Raw genomic sequence first — 21,499 nt, forward strand, 5'->3', positions numbered from 1 at the left:
TTATGCCTCTATAAGAGTGCAATCAGAAAATTACACAGCCAGTGAATTGACCAGAGCCTGCTTTATTCAATAGAATTTAATAAGATGTGCACTCTCCAGTCTGACCTGTCACAAAAGGATTTCATGAGTTTTCAAATTCACATCTATTCTGGTAGATGGTGTTGACTAATTTTCAACTTTGGTAATGAATTTGATTTGTCCTGAAACCATCTGAAACATGTGAATATTTCTTCTCTGAGTCTATTCAGGTGGAAAAGCATTTGAATGAGTTAAGAGATCCATGAAATAAGTCTAGTTCACTGAGCATCTAAAATAGGACCCAATATCTTGGGTAGCGTTTTCTCTAAAGAGAGCTTGTGACTATGGCTAAGGGCCATGCATTGCTCTATGAACCCAAAGCAAAGAGAAACACCAGGAGGTGAAAAAAGTTTTAAATGTATCCTGTCCATTTGGCATTTGGACAGCAAATCACTGTAAGAGGTCAATGTGCGATAATTTCATGTGCAAATATAACATTAAAAATGAGGCGGGCTTCCCTGGTGGCACAGTGGTTCAGAGTCCGCCTGCCGACGCAGAGGGCGTGGGTTCGTGCCCCGGTCCGGGAGGATCCCACGTGCCACGGAGCGGCTGGGCCCCGTGGGCCATGGCCGCTGAGCCTGCACGTCCGGAGCCTGTGCTCCGCAACGGGAGAGGCCACAACAGTGAGAGGCCCGCGTACCGTAAAACAAAAACAAAACAAAACAAAAATGAGGCAACTGTCTGCATAATTACCAACAAAATCCCCTGTTATTAAGGGAGAGGACATTATTTCCTTAATCATCCAGACTATTTCTTCAGATGGATCATATTAACTGAACAATTATTTAACTTTTCAATTTGTTGGGACTGCATGGATGGGGCCTCTGGGACCCATATACAAAAACTTTTATCTCAGAGGAAAAACTAATTGTGCCTTGAGTTTTGCACTGACAAATTACATTATAGTAATTTTATTGTTTCTAATTAAAAATTTCTGCTTTACTAACAAGTGATAAAAATTTCACAAATAACAATGCAGACTAGCTCCAAAATAGGAGAAAAAAAGAAGAAAATCTAGGATGACATGCAATTCAACAGACATTGGAAGCCTTGCACACAGCTGAATACTCCTTGCTTCTTGATGTCACTTGCATTTCCCCACCTCCTTCTTCTTATCACCTTTTTTGCTCCTGGGCTCATCCTTAGACCTCTTCCCTTTCTTACCCATATATTTTCCCCACCTGTAGCCTAGTTTTAAATACCATCTATATGCTGATGGTTCCCAAATATTAATCTCGAGTCTTCACACTCCCCAAAACTCTATAGATTCCTGTATCCAACCGTTTACTTGCCACCTGTACAAGCCTAAAGTCGTTTTCACTCATTTCCAATATCAGTAAGCCTTATATATTTTACTGCTAATTTTTTTGTATAATCTCTCACTTCTCACTGACCAACCACATTATTTCTCCTCCCCCCCAGTTTTATTGAGATATAATTGACATAAAACTTTGTGTGAGTTTATGGTGTACAATGTGATGATTTGATCCACCTATATATTGCAAAATGATTACTACACTAAGGTTAGCTAACACACCCGTCACCTTACATTAATTACATTTTTTGTGTGGTAAGAACATTAAGAGTTATTCTCTCAGCAATGTTCAAGTACATAATACAGTATCATTAACTATAGTCACTATGCTGAACACTAGATCTCCAGAATTTATTCATCTTACAACTGGAAGTTTGTATACTTTGACCAACATTTCTTTTCCCTCACACCCCAATGCCTGGCAACTAACATACTACACTCTGCTTCTTTGAGTTCTGCTTTCCATAGATCCAACATATATGTGAGATAATATAGTATTTGTCTTTCTCTGTCTGACTTATTTCACTTAGCACAGTGCCCTCAAGTTTCATCCATGGGGTCACAAGTGGTAGGATTTTCTTCTGTATTATGGCTAAATAACATTCCATTGTGTGTGTGTGTATGTGTGTATCACAATTTTCTTTATCCACTCACCTATTAGTGGACACTTAGGTTGTTTCCATGTCTTGGCTATTGTAAATAATGTTGCAATGAACATGGGAGTGCAGATATTTTTGAGCTAGTGATTTCATTTCCTTTGGATATATACTCAGGAGTGGAGTTGCTGGATCATATGGTAATTTTATTTTTAATTTTTTGAGGAACCTCCATATTGTTTTCTGTAATGGTTATACCAATTTATATTCCCATCAACAGTGCACAGAGGGTTCCCTTTTCTCCACATCCTCACCAACACTTGTTATCGCTTATCTTTTTGATAATAGCCATTCTAACAAGTATGAGGTGATATCTCATTGTAGTTTTAATTTGCATTTCCCTAATGATGTTGAGCATCTTTTCATGTGTCTATTGGCCATTTGTATGTCTTCTTTGGAAAAATGCCTATTCAAATCCTCTGCCTATTTTTTAATTGGATTACTTTTTTTTTTTTTTTTTGCTATTGAGTTGTATGAGTATCTGATAAATTTTGGATATTAACCCCTTACTGATATGTATGATTTGCAAATACCTTCTCCCATTCCGTAGGTTGCTTCTTCATTGTGTTGTTTCTTTTGCTGTGAAGAAGCTTTTTAGTTTGATGTAGTCCCACTTTATTTTTGCTTTTGTTGTTTGAGCTTTCATATCAGATCCAAAAAAATCATTGGAGCTTTTCCCCTACATTTTCTTCTAGGAGTTTTACAGTTTCAGGTCTCACATTTAAATGTTTAATATTTTTCAAGGAAATTTTTGTGAGTGATGTAAGATACAGGTCTAATTTCATTCTTTTGCATGTGAATATCCAGGTTTCTCAACACCATTTATTGAAAAAAAAACTACCTTTTCCCCATTGAGTATTCTTGGCTCCCTTGTCAAAGAGATGTTAACTATCTATGCATGAGTTTATTTCTGGGCTCTTGATTCTATTCCATTGGTCTATGTGTCTGTTTTTAGTGCCAGTACCATACTATTTTGATTACTGTAGCATTGAAGTATAGTTTTAAATCAAGAAGTGTGATGTCTCCAGCTTTGTTCTTCTTTCTCAGGATTGTTTTGGCTATTTGAGGTCTCTCCTCTCTGCTCTCTAGACACATGGACCAAGGTTTCTCCTACCCCAAGGCCTTTGCACTTGGTATTTCCACTGCCTGGAATGTTCTTCCCAGATCTTTGTGTGGCTTTACTCCTTCATTTAATTCACGTCTCTGTTCAAATATCATCTCTCTATAGACACTTCTTGATCACCTTCTGAAATAAACATCCTCCGAAACTATCCTTCAGCAACCAGTCTGTATTCCATTAACTCACTTCATTCTTCTTTATAGAACTTACCACTACCTGATACTATATTAATTTTTATTTGCTCGTTTGTCTCTTATCTACAGTTCCCACTAAAATAGTAAGTTCTGTGAAGGCAGGGGCTTTGGACAGACAGTGTCTGAAGAGTATCACAAAATAAATATTTGTTGAGCGTGTAAATGAATACATGAGGATGCAAAGATTCGTAATTCATGAAGTGTTCCTTAAGGAATTTAAAATGTAGTTGGAGAGGAAGGCCATCAATACATATTATACAGTGTGGTAAGTGCCCACAATAAAACAGTGGTGGTATATATAAGGCAAAACAACAAGCAAAGGAAAGATTAAATGGAAGACTGAGCTGGGTCCTGAAGGAAATGCAAGGCAAAAGCAGTGGGAGGAAGAAGGTGGACATAAGGCATTGAAGGCAGAGGAAGAAATATTACTAAGGGAATGAGAAAGTGAAACAGACTGTTTTTTGGAAATTGGGGACTGTATTGCTGGGATGTCCAATGAAAGGAGGAGAATGGTAAGACATGGGGCTAAAGATGACAACAGGATCCAAGTCAGAGAAAACAGGTGGTATGCTGTGCTAAAGAAGATAGCTGTAGCTGTCAATTGTCCCCTGTGAAATATTAATAAATCATAATGCTTAGCAAATGAAACTTTTAATCAATTTGATTACCAGTTAACTGAGGGTTTCTAACCTTTCTGAACATCTTCTTGTTAAATATATTTCTAAATTGTGACAGTAACTTCCCTATATTTAAAAGTATAGTGAGCCTAATATAATTTAATCTGTATTTGATCATTTTGCAATTATTTGAGCACCAGTCTTTGTTTTTGTTTTGTTTTGTTTTTTACTATTTAACCCTATAATTGGTGAAGGTGTATGAGATCAATCCCTCTATGTGAGTTTCTTTATAATCTATAAGATGGTGTTTGTAGCATTATTGTCCAGTTACCTTGTGATGCTCTTCCAGGTAAACTTTCAATTCAAAATTTGTGAGGTGGGGTGAAATCATTTGTAACATACCTTGCTTCTTAAGGGAACTAAACTGCAAAAAAATCACTAAATTGTGTTATTGTTTCAAAGCTATAAGTAAGCAAGAATATATCTGCTGCCTTGAAGTATAGATGTGAAATTAATTTCCTTTTTAAAAGAAGCTATTTCCTGCAAACAACAACAGAGAATTTATATCCACTTCCATTTGGGTTTATTGCTTAAAGGGGATCTTCAACCATAGACTTGAAGGATTATACAAATAAAAAGGATTCCTGGACTATTCAAAGATCATCCGCTGTTTTTAAAAGACATAATGACTCACAGACACTTGAAAGAGAGCTTTGAGGGTTGTCAGCAATGTTTCTTTCTACTCACCCTGCTTCTTTCATATTCTTTCCTTGAGGCAGCAAATAGCTGAGCATTAGATATGGCAATTCCGCAAAATGGAAGATACATCTGCATAACCTGGGGGCAAAGAGAGAGTTATAAACATTAAAACATAAAAATATGGAACTAAATTTCACATTTCCTTCATATGCCTGATTTCAATACTATCTTTTCAACCACAGAGACTGAGTATGGTGTTGTTGATACTAGTATCTTAACTTCAGAAGGAATATTTTTCAGAGTTAACTAGGGACAGTCAAGCTTTAACTAGGGACAGTCACATCTATGAAGATATAAAGTGAAGCAACAGACTGTGATGGCTGTGATACAGGAACTGTGTCTAAATCATCTTTGTATTCTTCCTTGATCAATGAAAAATGAGTAAATGAAGTCTGATATATTTAGAATTTAAGGCAGTGCCCATACTCACACTTGGAGGTAGGCAGGATATAAGCCAATTTCTTTGTACATATGTATCCACAGCAGGGATCTCAGCTTGACGCTAGAACTCTGTCAGCTACAGACTTAAGCATGCCTGTTAGGATGGGCCCAGTAGGAACTTAGGCGCCAGAGGGCCTAAGAGCCTCATGCAGAAGGGTTCAAATTGAACCCACTGCTCTGTTGCTATAACTACCCAGGAAAGGCTGGGTACCCTTTAAGAGAGCACTCCTCCTATGGGAAGAAACAGCCACGTGCGATGGGCATGATCCTAACAAAGATTTTCTTATCAAAGGGGGTCTAGGTCTAGGGATTCTCAGTAATTCCTGGCACTTTCACTCAAATTCATCTCCAGAATCTCTGATTCCAGAGAGAGAGAGAGAATGTCTCAAGTAAAAACCAAAAGAATTCTTTCCATAAACTCTTCACAATGTAGGACATTGTGAAGAGAGACAACGCTTTGGGATTTTCTAAAGTAGAGGGAAACGGGCATGTGGGCATGTTTTATATAACAGTCAGTTTCTCTCTTTCTCTGTCTCTCTCTCTCACACGCACCATGATGCCACGTCAAGAGGCAGCAGCAAAACCGAGCAGTTCCTGCCATGCCCGGAAGAGGGCAGTGCAGTGCTCACCGTGGGTGAGGGATGCAAACAGCAGAGGCAGATCCACCCAGGAGCAAGCGTGAGACACCCCTGGGATACCCAGAACAGAATTACCTGGAGTGGGAGGTGCTTTTGTAGAGGGGCTGGAGGTGAACAAAAGATGATTGGCACTTCACAATCCCTATCATTTCTTTCCTATTAAAATCTTGCTTTGGCTACCTGGGTATACTCAACTCTGACAGAGTGTCCCTAAAAGTAATTCAGAATTTTGTAGAAGTGAATGCTGAGATCCCACTTTTTACTGAGATATAGTTGATGTAGAATATTATATGTTTCAGTTGTACAACATAGTGATTCACAATTTTTAAAGGTTATGTTTCACTCATAGTTATTATAAAATTTTGGCCATATTCCCTGTGTAGTACAATATATCCTTGTAGCTTATTTTATACATAATAGTTTGTTCCTCTTAATCCCCTACCCCTATCTTGTCTCTCTCCCCACTGGTAACCACTAACTTTTTCTCCATATCTGTGAGTCTGCTTCTTTTTTGGTATATTCACTAGTTTGTTTTATTTTTTAGATTCCACATGTAAGTGATAACATACAGTATTTGTCTGTCTGTGTCTGACTTATTTCACTTAGCATAATGCCCTCCAAGTCCATCCATGTTGCTGCAAATGGCAAAATTTCATTTCTTTTTTTTATGACTGGGTAGTATTCCATTGTGTGTGTGTATGTGTGTGTGTGTGTGTGTGTATACACACACACACACACACATACACACACACCCCACATCATCTTTATCCATTCCTCTGTTGATGGACACTTAGGTTGCTTCCATATCTTGGCTATTGTAAATAATGCTGCTATGAACATTGGGATGCATGTATCTTTTCGAATTAGTGTTTTTGCTTTTTTCAGATATCAATCCAGGAGTGGGATTGCTGGGTCATATGGTAGTTCTATTTTTAGCTTTTTGAGAAACCGCCATACTGTTTTCCACAGTGGCTGCACCAATTTATGTTCCCACCAACAGTGTACAAAGGTTCCCTTTTCTCTACATCTTTGTCAACATTTGTTATTTGTGGTCTTTTTGATGACAGCCATTCTGATAGGTGTGAGGTGATAGCTGAGACCCCACTTTTAAAGAAGGGAGAATTAAGGTATTGAATAGAGGTTAAAAAAAATCAATGAATTGATTTTTACAGATATTTTCAGGATAAATTCCTTCACTGACTCTGATTCAAAATAAACTAATATTTAATGAGGACCTACTATGTGTCAGACACTCTCACTTCATTTCTTCATTTGAATCTCACATCACCTCCTCATGGAGGAACATTATGTACATTTTAGAGATCAGGAAACCCAGGAAACTTGCTCAAACCTACAAAGGAACTCAGGTCATCACATTCTACAACTGGTGATCATTCCTTACAACATGTTGCCTTCTAGAACTAGATATTATTTCTGTCACCCGCTCTTCCTGCCAGTCCCCCTCATGCCTTAGGAAGTATGTTGGTAAGTCGTATAAAGCTGTTGACCTAAAGCTGCCAGATATACTGCCAGAATTTCCCTGCCTTTAGCCAGAATGGGACCACTTTCAACATCACTTACACACACACAGAGCACCTTCCTTGCAGTTTTCTGGGGGTTTTTTTCTACCGTGGAGACAGTGACTATGATGGAGGTGGAAGAGAGAAGATATGGTTAACTTTCCACTTCTTCCTTCCTTCCTCCCTCTCTCCCTCCCTCCCTCCCTCTTTTCTTTCCTTCCTCCCTCCCTCCCTTCCTCCCTTCCTTCCTTCCTTCCTTCCTGTATTTAGTTGCCTTCTGGGGCCAAGTATTATATAAGGTGGTTTATAGGTCAAGCAAGTAGGAAGAAGAGAATGACTAAAGGAACATGTGAATATATATATATATATATATATATATATATATACATATATATACATACATACATAAAACTGAAGATTACTATTGATGGAGACGATACATACCTTCATGACACACTGCAAACTGAGAGGGGGTCTTTACTTACCAAGGGAATGATCTATACTGTGTCATTCACTGGCACAACAATTCAACACTCTGGGGCCACACTCAGCTCCATTATGGATAACTATATGACAATCTATATAATTTCTAAATAAATGTGCAGGAGAAGTGGTCAAATACATTTTGAAAGAAGTGAATAAGAAGAAGCTGAAGCATTATGGAAATAGGAGATAATGAAAAATAAAAATATTTTTATATCTTTTGTCCATTCCAGTGCAAAAGATGTCTTTTTTAGAAAAAGATATACTGTTCTATTCTGCTCTTTCTGAAATTCCCCTCCTCCAAGAAAAAATACTAATTTGGCCTTCACCATCTAGTTTCTGAATGCCAAAAGATCTAAAAAGCCTTAAATGACTAAGAAGCTAATGAGTCTGTACACCCTTGTGCAGCACTTTTCAGCTTGAAAGCACTTTATGAACATTGGCTAATTAATCTTTACAACATCCCACTCAAAAAAGTAGTTAAACTGAAAATCATTAAACAGTGTGAAAAAGTCACTTTAGCCCTGGAAACTCATGAAAAGTATCACTAATAAGCATAAAATCTGAGCACTGGGACTGTCCATCAATATCCTAAAGAAAGACAGTAGGTACTGAGCACTTTCAAACTTGCCGACCACAGAGTAAGGCTATTCAAGCCCCATGGTCTGGTTTGGTCCAATTATATATCATTAAAGAACACTGGAGGTCTACACTGGAGGTTCACAGTGAGGGGCCTGAGGCCATCCCCTTTATGGACCCCACTCCTGAAAGCAACACAGCTGGAGGGGCCACATCACTGTCAGCCAAATTAATGGGTGAGGGGATTTCCCACCAACACCTCCTTTCTCTGTGCAGATCCTGAGATTTGTGCTCTCAAGTCACTTCTGCCCTCAGGCATTAACTATAAGGCAAAGCTTCACTGATTCAAGCCACACTGATTTTGGAACTGGGGATGTTTTCATAATTGTAATTCAAAAGCTAAATAAACTCCTCAAGTAGAGTAATTTGGAAAATAAGTTATCAAAATAGGAAACAGTCACAGTATTTTCACATAATGAAACATCTTCTACATCTTTCAGAAATAGAATATTTGAAATAGTAAAAAATTAGTTTGAAGTTTTCTAGAAACTCCAGAGGAAATTCCTGCTACCAGAGGTATAGTTTAGTTCACTGTAATTTTGTTTCTATGCAAATTCAGTAAAGATAATATGTCGGGTTTTTATTTTGAGAATCAGAATAACAAATGCATCTTGTCAGATCACACCAAAGTACATACTCTTGGCTAAAGCATGCCTTTTTCTCTCAGAGCTGTGCCCTCTTTGAAGAAAAGTCTCCAAAAAATACACAGAGGCATAAAGTACCAACTTTGTTTCAAAAAACATTGGCATGGAGTAGATGATCCAATTACATATTTTTTGCAACTGTCCACTTTAGGAATTAACACTCATAAAGAGAATGGGGTGGGAGGAGAATTGTATTCACAAAAGATGCAGGAGAGCAAGATGGCAAATGAGGAAGGAAAGGTTCACTGGTCCTCCACTTTCTCTTCGTAGGAGAGGGGGATGTAAGTGCTTCTGCTCCTGCCCCTAGGTATTAAAGCTGGGCCCCCAGAAGAATTGGAGTGAGCACCCTATCCTCACCTCTCTCTTTGAAGCTAGTATTGGCTAAAATATCCACAAGAGGACAAGCTTCTGCACGGCAGACTGGTCGAGCCCAATTCCTGGCAAGTAGCTGTACAACATCAAATACTCTCTTGGACTTTTTAGAGGTCTGTGGTCCGCTGAGCACCTGAATCATGCAGGTACTAATCACATCAACCAATAATCTTATCTCTATGTGACCCCATTCCCCACCCCCAAGACTTTAGAAAAATAACCCTCTCATGTCCACAGGCAGTTCTAAATTCCCACCCACTTATTCACAGATATCGAAGGGAAAACCCTGAAAGAACCCATTTCAGAAGCTGTGTCCTTTCTAAGATAATTTGGATTGTCCTAAGATTTCAACAGAAAATAAAAGTACTCATATTTCCACCACTCAGAGGTAACCATCATTAACATTCTGGAGACCATCATTCAAGTTTTCTTCTCTCTCTTCTCTCTTCACATAAACTCGAATAGGTATATTATAGAATAATAATAATCCTTTACGTAATATTTTGCTATCTGCTTTTTTCACTTTTTATAACCAACTATCACTTATAATGGCCAATTTTTATGGATGCAAAAATATCCCATTGTGTAGTCTGGAAAAAGAAAATGCATGGAGAAACAAAGTAGATTAGTGGTTGCCTTGCAATTAAATCTTTGCACATCCCATTATTATTTTCTTAAAATAAAGCCCTAATATTTGAACTTACTTATTTAACGCACGTTTACATGGCACTTCCTCTGAATCAGGCAGTATTCTGCATGATTTACTAATGTTAATTCACTGATGTGTGTACACTTTTAAATAACTCCTAACAATAAACACATTTTTAGTTTTCGTTTAAAAAAATCCAACAGTATAGAAGTACATACATTAAAATAACTACAGATCCCCCTTCGTTTCCTGTCCTGCTACCCACTCCTCTCCCAAGGAACAACCGCTATTAGCATTTACAGTGTATTCTTCTGGGTACTTTTTTATGAACTGCATACATATAATATCTAGTCTTAGGGTGGTGGTAAACACAATAGGGATCACACTGTAAGTTATGTTCTATGCCTTCTTTTTCACCTGGCAATGTATCTTGGAAATCATTGTCAGTTACTTAATTCTTTTAATCTCTGCCTAATATTCTAGGGGGTGGATGTACCTATTAGTAGAGGTTCACACTGTTTCCAATTTTTCCTTATTACAAATAACACTGCCATAAACTTTCTTACAAATATATCTTTGTTCACCTGGACAATACTTCTGTTGGACAGAGTCCTAGAAGTGAAATTTTAAGGTTGCAGAATATGTGCATTAAAAAAAAACTTAAGAGCTACTGCCAAACCAACCTCCAAAAACGCTCTACCAATTTATATCCCCACTAAAAGTAATGCCCTTCTCATGTAACATTGGGTATTATTATCCTTTTAAAATTATGTCTATATGATCAATTAAATCAATACTCATTTTTGTATCAACTTACATTAGATTACTAGTGATACTGAACACTTTACATAATTTCTTGGTTATCTCTTTTTTTCTTAATGTGCCCTATTTATTTTTTCTTACTGGACATTCATCTATCTTTATTGCTTAGTAAGGACTCTTTATATTCTAAGGATATTAACCATCTTTCATTTTTGAAAATCATGACTCTTTCTTGATAATTAGCAATTGCCATCTATGTGATATGGTCCAATGGGTCTACAAGCTATGATTGCTTTGTCTAAGATGAATAGATATTATGGCTCAGTAAACTTGGCCTACTCCTTCTCACTGTGTGAAGAAATTTTACAGCAATATCTACCTATGTAACTCTGTCAAGGTTATTTTTTTAAGTAGGTTGACCTACATATCTCAGCCTGCCCAGTTGCTCCATTTGTTTTTGTAACTCAAAGTTCCTATAAGAAATCAGTTTAAGCTACATTTTGATCCAGGCATTCTTGAGTCTTAACTATTAATACTGTTATGATCTCTCCACTTACCAAGCATAGGTATAAATGCAGGAAGACACACTATATAGTAATTTAGTCATGGTATCAACACCCTGATGCTAGAAAAATTCTATTATATCACAATCAATGTATGAACAGAAAAAATCCTCTTAGACTATTTTCTGATGAGAAATACATACACTTTTCTTTACATTTGAAACATAGTCACATGATTTCTTCCTATTAGCAGCACAATACTTCCTTTAGCCATCTCATTTATCTAGCGCCTTGTTTTTTATAACTCATGGTTCTTAAAGTAGTGGACATTTTATATAAATGGAATCACATAATATTTGGCCTTTTGTGTCTGGCTGACTGCTTTCACGTAGTATACTGTTTACAAGGTTCATCCATGTTATAACATGTATCAGTAGTTCATTCCTTTAAAATTTTCTTTTAATTAATAGACTTTATTTTTTAGAGCAGTTTTAGTTTTACCCAAAAGTTGAGTAGAAAGTACAGAGATTTCCCATATACCTTCTTCCCTCCCGCAACATACACAGTTTCCCCAATTATTAACATCTTACGTTAGTGTGGCACATTTGTTAAAATTAGTGAGCCAGTATTGATACATTACTATGAACTAAAGTTCACAGTCTACATTAGGGTTCAATCTTTGAGTTGCATATTCTATGTGTTTTGACACATGTATAATGACATGTACCCACCATTACAATGTCATACAGAATAGTTTCATTGACCTAAAAATTCCTTCTGCTCTGTCAATTCTTTCCTCCCTCCCTCTCCCCAAGCCCCTGGCAACCAGTGATCTTTTTACTGACCCCACAGTTCTGCTGTTTCCAGAATGTCATATGGTTGGAATCATATAGTATGTAGCTTTTTCATATTGGCTTCTTTCACTTAGCAATATTCATTTAAGGTGTCTTCATGTTTTTTCATGGTTGGGTAGCTCATTTTTTTAAATCACTGAATAATAGTCCATTATATGGATGTACTACAGTTTGTTAATCCTATTAAAGGCATCTTGGTTGCTTCCAAGTTTTGGCAATTTTGAATAAAGCCTGCTGTAAACCATTCAGGTGTGTTGTGGTATCTCCTTGTTGTTTTAATTTGCAGTTCCCTCATGACATGTGATGTTAAGCATCCTTTCATATGTTTATTTGCTATCTGTGTATCTTTCTTGGTGAGGTATCTGTTCAGATCTTTTGCCCATTTTTAAATTGAGTTGCTCGCTATTGTTGTGTTTTAATTCTTTATATATTTTGGATACTAGTCCTTTATAGCTATGTGTTTTGCAAAGATTTTCTCCCAGTCTGGAGCTTATCTGTTTATCATATGTTATTTCTGTATAAAGCTTAACCAGACTTTTTGTTTGTTTCCATTCTGATTCCAGAGAACTTTAGGCTTAATACAAAGTTGTAACGTATTTCCTCATCTACTCTCGACCTTATCTCAATATCAGTCCACACAGGACGATATCTTTTTTCCTAGGCCCAAGGAAAAAGGCATGTTTTGTCTGTGGAGGCAAGTCATTTGCTGGAGTTTTTCATCCTGTCCTTTCTGAGAGACCTTAGGCCCTTCCTCTCTATCATCATCATTTCTGTCTCTTGTGTCCAACTCCTCTCCTCTCCCTTCAAAGGGGAATGTGTTCCCCTTCACCTGGTATTGCTGTTTCCATCTTCACTGTGTGACCTACATCTGCTTGTCTTCAGGTCCTCACATCCTACCTTCTAGCTTACAACCTTCAGTCTACAGGAAGATTGTCTATAACTTTCCAATCACAAGATCATAAGATCCATCAACTATTCTAAGTTCTCTCTGAAGCCTTTAACACTTGATCACCAGCTAGATATTAAAACCTTGGTTTCCATGTACTATACACTCCTATTTCTCTTTCTGTGTTTCTGATTCCCCCATTTAAGTTATAATTCCAGATTCAGTCTTTGGCCTTCTAATCCTCTTTTTTTACAATTTCCCTCTAAGGATTGATTTATTCATACAATATAAGAATCCTACAAAATACGGTGGGTTGGCCATGCAAGGATTAACCTTTGACCAAGAGTTAGCTAGAAAACACAACAAACTTGGTACAGCCAGATATTTAAGGTAGCTGAGAAACTTCCTCCTGCTTACTTGCTTCTCCTACCTCACTCCTGCACTTTGGTCCATGGATAATTCCTTTTGCCTCTGACTTCATTCTCCTATTTTCCTACCCCATTTCCTCTCAGCCCCGCTCTGCTATTTCTCAGGTTTCGGTTTTGTAGTTTCTGACCCTGATCCACCAACCTGAGTTCTGAAAACATTTGCTTCCTCTATCTTATAGTCTAATTTTAGCATTGCTGGTCCTAAATTGAACTCAACTCTGAATTCAACCTTATTAACTAAATAGGTGCCAAAGTCTCTTTCTCTTACCTGTGTCTCAGTGGTAACCTGTGGGATGATTCTCAAAGTTGGCGCTTTGGTGCTGACCTTTTCTCTGTGCTGTAGCTCCACATCACCAGTTGCCTACAGGACATTTCAACTTGGAAGTCTGTTTACTGCCTTAAACTCAGCATTCCAAAACCAAGTTTGTCATTTCAATCCCCCTCTCTTCCTGAAGAAAGAGCTTCCTTCTCCAAAATGTCCCATGTGCCAAAAGAACCATTAATGATTTAATCACCCAGTTCCAAACCCTTGAAGTCCTCTTGGATTGTTGTCCATAAATAGGCATAATCACATCATAGCAATTCAGCAGTTTTTGAAGCCTCCATCTCCATACCATTGAGCTTCTCTGGCTCAGCACTACCATCCCTCACCATCTCTGAATTATTTTCACTGTAGCCAAGATGCTCTCATCCTTACAATGTGTCAAGAACTCATTAACCTCAGGTTTCCCATCCAGAAAAGTCATGAGTTTAAACACACTGACTGTTCATCCCAATGTTTCCTGTTGTCATAAGTAAAGAAGGTAAGAAACTATATAAAGGCCTTACACATATTAAAAACCAGGTTTTTTTAAACTACTTTTGTATGAGCATTTTTATACCACACACAGTATTTTTAAAAAATCTCATTAGAAGCTCTTCAGAAAGTATCTCCAATATTTAAGACTATGGCTAAGTATTTTATAGATGCTTATGGAAGATATGTAATAATCTCAGGAAAAATAGTGAGGAAATATAAAATTGCTATTCACAGAAATGCATAAGACCCAGAGGGGATTCTTCTAGTTATCTTTTTTCATTTTCCAAAAATAATTTGTCATCAAAATGCAACACCAATGACATGGATAATAAACCACACTATTTTTTAATTTCCGGCAATATTCTCCAGTGGAGAAGAAACAGAGAAGGTTATGAAAAATATGCTTAGAGCATTAATATTTAATTAATGTAATAGGACTCTAAAATGAATATTATAACTGTAAAAGCCTTGTAAGTTGTGTCTATGCAACTAAAATATAGAACTGGTACCTAGTAAATTCAGGACATTCTTAATGGACAACCTTGAACACAGAGAGAGCTTAAAGCTTGGCCTAACAACAAAGAGAAATTTGGAAGGGCTAATCGTTTATTACCAGAGTGGCATATCAATCCAAAGAGGTGAGGGAGAAGCATTCCATGTGGTTCATCAGTAGTTCAGCCAAGGTCTCTCATTCTGTATCTTAGAACAGTCTAGCTGACAAGCTAGGAAGCAATCTTCAAAACCATAATGCGTTACTGCCCCCATAAGCACTTCCCACTTTCAACCAGGTTCAGCCAGTCGGCAATAGTGTCTCATCGCTTCCTTTAGGTGCTGTTTCTCTTCAAAATTCAACTATTTATTTTCAGGGGTAGATTCCATATGAGTAAGCCAAAGAACAAAAATTCAAACCCAAAGAAATGGATGGAAGGAAGGAATTAATAAAAGTAAAATCTGAAAATAATACATGGGAAAACAACCAGCAAAACTGATAAATTATTCCAGAAAAGGTCCTTGTAGAGAAAATCAATAAAACATATATAAATCACTAGCTAGTTTAATCAGGGGAAAAAGGGACTTCCCTGCTGAGCCAGTGGTTAAGACTCTGCACTCCCAATGCAGGGGCACGGGTTTGATCCCTGGTGGGGGAACTAAGATCCCTCATGCTGCACGGCGTGGGCAAAAAAAAAAAAAAAATCAGGGGAAAACTCCACAAATATATTAAAACAGAAATGATAAAGAAAATATAATCACAGCCAAAGAAAAAAATAAAAGAACTATAATACACTCTCCACACAACCCTAAGCTTATATATTCGAAAAGTTATATATTGGCAAGTTATGAATTTTAAGGAAAATATAAATTAACAAAACTGAATCAAAAAGAATGAGAAAATTTGAGTAAAGCAGTCACCACAGAAATAAATAATAGAGAGAGTTGTAATGGAATCATTCTCAGAAAAGGTGTCAGGTGTAGATGTCTTCATAGGAAAATTCTTTCAAACCTTCAAGAACAAGGTACTTCATAAGCTATTCAAACTATTCCAGAATCCAGAGAAATACAGAAAACCCTCAAATATTTTCTGAAGACACAATAATTCTGACAGCATATACTAATAAAAATAGAGCAGATCATTTTAGAGGATTGGTTCAAGATGGCAGAGTAGAAGGACATGCTCTCAACTAACTGCTGAACAATCACTGACAGGAAGACACTAGAACTCACCAAAAAAGATGCCCCACATGCAAAGACAAATGAGAAACCGCAATGAGATGGTAGGAGGGGCGCTATCACAATAAAATCAAATCCTATAACTGCTGAGTGGGTGACGCAAAAACTGGAGAACACTTATACTACAGAAGTCAACCCACTGGAGTGAAGGTTCTGAGCCCCATGTCAGTCTTCCCAACCTGGGGGTTTGGCAACGGGAGGAGGAATTCCTAGAGAATCAGACTATGAAGGCTAGCGGGATTTGATTGCAGGACTTCGGCAGGACTGGGGGAAACAGAGACTCCACTCTTGGAGGGCACACACAAAGTAGTGTGTGCATCGGGACCCAGGGGAAGGAGCAGTGACCCCACAGGAGACTGAAGCAGACCTACCTGCTAGTGTTGGAGGGCCTCCTGCAGAGGCAGAAGGCAGCTGTGGCTCACTGGCAGCAGAAGTACTGGGAGGTACTCCTTGGCCCTCCCAGAGTCTGCCATCAGCCCCACCAAAGAGCTGGGTAGGCTTCAGTGTTGGGTTGCCTCAGGCCAAACAACCAACAGGGAGGGAACCCAGCCCTACCCACCAGCTGACAAGTGGTTTAAAGTTTTACTGAGCTCTGCCCACCAGAGCAACAGCCAGCTCTACCCACCACCAGTCCCTCCCATCAGGAAATTTCCACAAGCCTCTTAGATAGCCTCATCCACCAGAGGGCACACAGCAGAAGCAAGTCAATCCTGCAGCCTGTGGAACAAAAACCACATTCACAGAAAGATAGACAAGATGAAAAGACACAGGGCTATGTACCAGATGAAGGAACAAGATAAAAGCCCCCAAAAACAACTAAATAAAGTGGAGATAGGCAACATTCCAGAAAAATAATTCACAATAATGATAGTGAAGATGATCCAGAACCTTGGAAAAAGAATGGAGGCAAAGATCAAGAAGATGCAAGAAATGTTTAACAAAGATCTAGAAGAATTAAAGAACAAACAAACAGAGATAAACAATACAATAACTGAAATGAAAACTAGACTACAAGGAATCAATAGCAGAATAACTGAGGCAGAAGAACGGATAAGTGACCTGGAAGACAGAATGGTAGAATTCACTGCTGTGGAATAGAATAAAGAAAAAAGAATGAAAAGAAATGAAGACACCTAAGAGACCTCTGGGACAACATTAAACGCAACAACATTCACATTATAGGGGTCCCAGAAGGAGAAGAGAGAGAGAAAGGACCAGAGAAAATATTTCAAGAGATTATCGTCGAAAACCCTAACATGGGAAAGGAAATAGCCACCGAAGTCCAGGAAGCGCAGGGAGTCCCATACAGGATAAACCCAAGGAGAAACATGCCGAGACACATAGTAATCAAATTGGCAAAACTTAAAGACAAAGAAAAATTATTGAAGGCAGCAAGGGAAAAACGACTAATAACATACAAGGGAACTCTCACAACGTTAACAGCTGATTTCTCAGCACAAACTCTACAAGTCAGAAGGGAGTGGCATGATATACCTAAAGGGATGAAAGGGAAGAACCTACAACCAAGATTACTATACCCAGCAAGGATCTCATTCAGATTCGATGGAGAAATCAAAAGTTTTACAGACAAGCAAAAGCTAAGAGAATTCAGCACCACCAAACCAGCTCTACAGCAAATGCTAAAGGAACTTCTCTAAGTGGGAAACACAAGAGAAGAAAAGGACCTACAAAAACAAACCCAAGACACTTATGAAAATGGTAACAGGCACATACATATCGATAATTACCTTAAACATGAATGGATTAAATGCTCCAACCAAAAGACACAGGCTTGCTGAATAGATACAAAAACAAGACCCATATAGATGCTGTCTACAAGAGACCCACTTCAGACTTAGCGACACATACAGACTGAAAGTGAGGGGATGGAAAAAGATATTCCCATACACATGGAAATCAAATGAAAGCTGAGTGGCAATACTCATATCAGATAAAATAGACTTTAGAATGAAGAATGTTACAAGACACAAGGAAGGACATTACATAATGATCAAGGGATCAATCCAAGAAGAAGATATAACAATTATAAATGTATATGCACCCAACATAGGAGCACCTCAATACATAAGGCAACTGCTACAGGCTCTAAAAGAGGAAATCAACACTAACACAACAAGAGTGGGGGCCGTTAACACCTCATTTACACCAAAGGAAAGATCATCCAGAGAGAAAATTAATAAGGAAACACACACTTTAAATGACACAATAGACCAGATAGATTTAATTGATATTTATAGGACATTCCATCCAAAACAGCAGATTACAATTTCTTCTCAAGTGCGCATGGAACATTCTCCAGGATAGATCACATCTTGTGTCACAAATCAAGCCTCAGTAAATTTAAGAAAACTGAAATCATATCAAGCATCTTTTCTGACCACAATGCTTTCATTATTAGAAATCAATTACAGGGAAAAAAATGTAAAAAACAAAAACATGTGGAACCTAAACAATACGTTACTAAATAACCAAGAGATCACTGAAGAAATCAAAGAGGAAATCAAAAAATACCTAGAGACAAATGACAACGAAACACAACGATCCAAAACCTAGGGGATGCAGCAAAAGCAGTTCTAAAAGGGAAGTTTATAGCTATACAAGCCTATCTCAAGAAAAAAGAAAAATCTCAATCTAACATTACACCTAAAGGAACTAGAGAAAGAAGAACAAACAAAACCCAAAGATAGCAGAAGGAAAGAAATCATAAAGATCATAGCAGAAATAAATGAAATAGAAACAAAGAAAACAATAGCAAAGATCAATAAAACTAAAAGCTGGGTCTTTGAGAAGATAAACAAAATTGATAAACCATTAGCCAGACTCATCAAGAAAAAGAGGGAGAGGACTCAAATCAATACAATTAGAAATGAAAAAGAAGTTACAACACACACCGCAGAAATACAAAGCATCCTAAGAGACTACTACAAGCAACTATAGGCCAATAAAATGGACAACTGGAAGACATGGACAAATTCTTAGAAAGGTATAACCTTCCAAGAATGAACCAGGAAGAGACAGAAAATATGAGCAGACCAATCACAAGCAATGAAATTGAAACTGTGATGAAAAATCTTCCAACAAACAAAAGTCCAGGACCAGATGGCTTCACAGGTGAATTCTATCAAACATTTAGAGAAGAGCTAACACCCATTCATCTCAAACTCTTCCAAAAAATTGCAGAGGGAGGAACACTCCCAAACTCGTTCTATGAGGCCACCATCACCCTGATACCAAAACCAGACAAAGATACTATAAAAAAAGAAAATTACAGACCAATACCACTAATGAATATAGATGCAAAAATCCTCAACAAAATACTAGCAAACAGAATCCAATAACACATTAAAAGGATCATACACCATGATCAAGTGGGATTTATTCCAGGAATGCAAGGATTCTTCAATATAAGCAAATCAATCAATGAGATACACCATATTAACAAACTGAAGGATAAAAACCATATGATCATCTCAATAGATGCAGAAAAAGCTTTTGACAAAATTCAACAGCAATTTGTGATAAAACCTCTCCAGAAAGTGGCATAGAGGGAACCTACCTCAACATAATAAAGGCCATATACAACAAACCCACAGCAAACATCATTCTCAATGGTGAAAAGCTGAAAGCATTTCCTCTAAGATCAGCAACAAGACAAGGATGTCCACTCTCACCACTATTATTCAACATAGTTTTGGAAGTCCTAGCCACGGCAATCAGAGAAGAAAAAGAAATAAAAGGAATACAAATTGGAAAAGAAGAAGTAAAACTGTCAGTGTTTGCAGATGACATGATGGTATACATAGAGAATCCTAAAGATGCCACCAGAAAACTACTAGAGTTAATCAATGAATTTGGTAAAGTTGTAGGATACAAAATTAATGTACAGAAATCTCTTGCATTTCTATAAACTAATGATGAACAATCTGAAAGAGAAATTAAGGAAACACTCCCATTTACCACTGCAACAAAAAGAATAAAATACATAGGAATAAACCTACCTAGGGAGACAAAAGGCCTGTATGCAGAAAACTATAAGACACTGATGAAAGAAATTAAAGATGATACCAACAGGTGGAGAGATATACCATGTTCTTGGATTGGAAAAAGGCATATTGTGAAAATGACTATACTACCCAAAGCAATATACAGATTCAATGCAATCCCCATCAAATTACCAATGGCATTTTTTACAGAACTAGAACAAAAGATCTTAAAATTTGTATGGAGACACAAAGACCCGAATAGCCAAAACAGTCTTGAGGGAAAAAACGGAGCTGGAGGAATCAGACTCCCTGACTTCAGACTATACTACAAGGCTACAGTACTCAAGACAATATGGTACTGGCACAGAAACAGAAATATAGATTAATGGAACAAGATAGAAAGCCCAGAGATAAACCCATGCACCTGTGGTCAACTAATCTATGACAAAGGGGACAAGGATATACAGTGGAGGAAAGACAGTTTCTTCAATAAGTGGTGCTGGGAAAACTGGACAGCCACATGTAAAAGAATGAAATTAGAACACTCTCCAACACCATACACAAAAATAAACTGAAAATGGATTCACGACCTAAATGTAAGACTAGGCACTATAAAACTCTTAGAGGAATACATAGGAAGAACACTCTTTAACATAAATCACAGCAAGATCTTTTTTGATCCACCTCCTAGAGTAATGGAAATAAAAACAAAAATAAACAAATGGGACCTAATGAAACTTCAAAGCTTTTGCATAGCAAAGGAAACCATAAACAAGACTAAAAGACAACCCTCAGAATGTGAGAAAATATTTGCAAATGAATCATTGGACAAAGGATTAATCTCCAAAATATATAAACAGCTCATACAGCTCAATATTAAAAAAACAAACAACCCAATCCAAAAATGGGCAGAAGTCCTAAATAGAATTTCTCCAAAAAAGACATACAGATGGCCAAGAAGCACATGAAAAGCTGCTCAACATCACTAATTATTAGAGAAATGCAAATCAAAACTACAATGAGGGATCACCTCACACCAGTCAGAATGGGCATCATCAGAAAATCTACAAACAACAAACGCTAGAGAGGGTATGGAGAAAAGGGAACCGTTTTGCACTGTTGGTGGGAATGTAAATTGATACAGCCACTATGGAGAACAGTATGGAGGTCCCTTAAAGCACTAAAAATAGAATTACCATATGACCCAGCGATCCCACTACTGGGCATCTACCCAGAGAAAACCATAATTCAAAAAGACACATGCACCGCAATGTTCATTGCAGCACTATTTACAATAGCCAGGTCATGAAAGCAACCTAAGTGCCCATCGACAGACGAATGGATAAAGAAGTTGTGGTACATATGCACAATGGAATATTACTCAGCCAGAAAAAGGAACGAAATTGGGTC

The 21,499-nt window shown here is 37.6% G+C and overlaps 1 protein-coding gene across 1 annotated transcript in view; it reads right to left on the bottom strand.

Moving 5' to 3' along the window:
• The window catches only part of PDE11A (phosphodiesterase 11A), a gene marked incomplete at its 3' end in the record, with an annotated part of 409,287 nt that overhangs the window by 253,059 nt on the left and 134,729 nt on the right, over positions 1 to 21,499 (bottom strand). The window contains exon 3 of the mRNA XM_082841569.1: positions 4,728 to 4,817. Within this exon, the coding sequence (XP_082697695.1) occupies positions 4,728 to 4,817 (90 nt within the window). The remainder of the gene's footprint in view (positions 1 to 4,727; positions 4,818 to 21,499) is intronic.

The sequence above is a fragment of the Leucopleurus acutus genome (assembly GCF_964270905.1).
Source record: "Leucopleurus acutus genome assembly, chromosome: 6".
NCBI classification, from domain to species: Eukaryota; Metazoa; Chordata; class Mammalia; order Artiodactyla; family Delphinidae; genus Leucopleurus; species Leucopleurus acutus.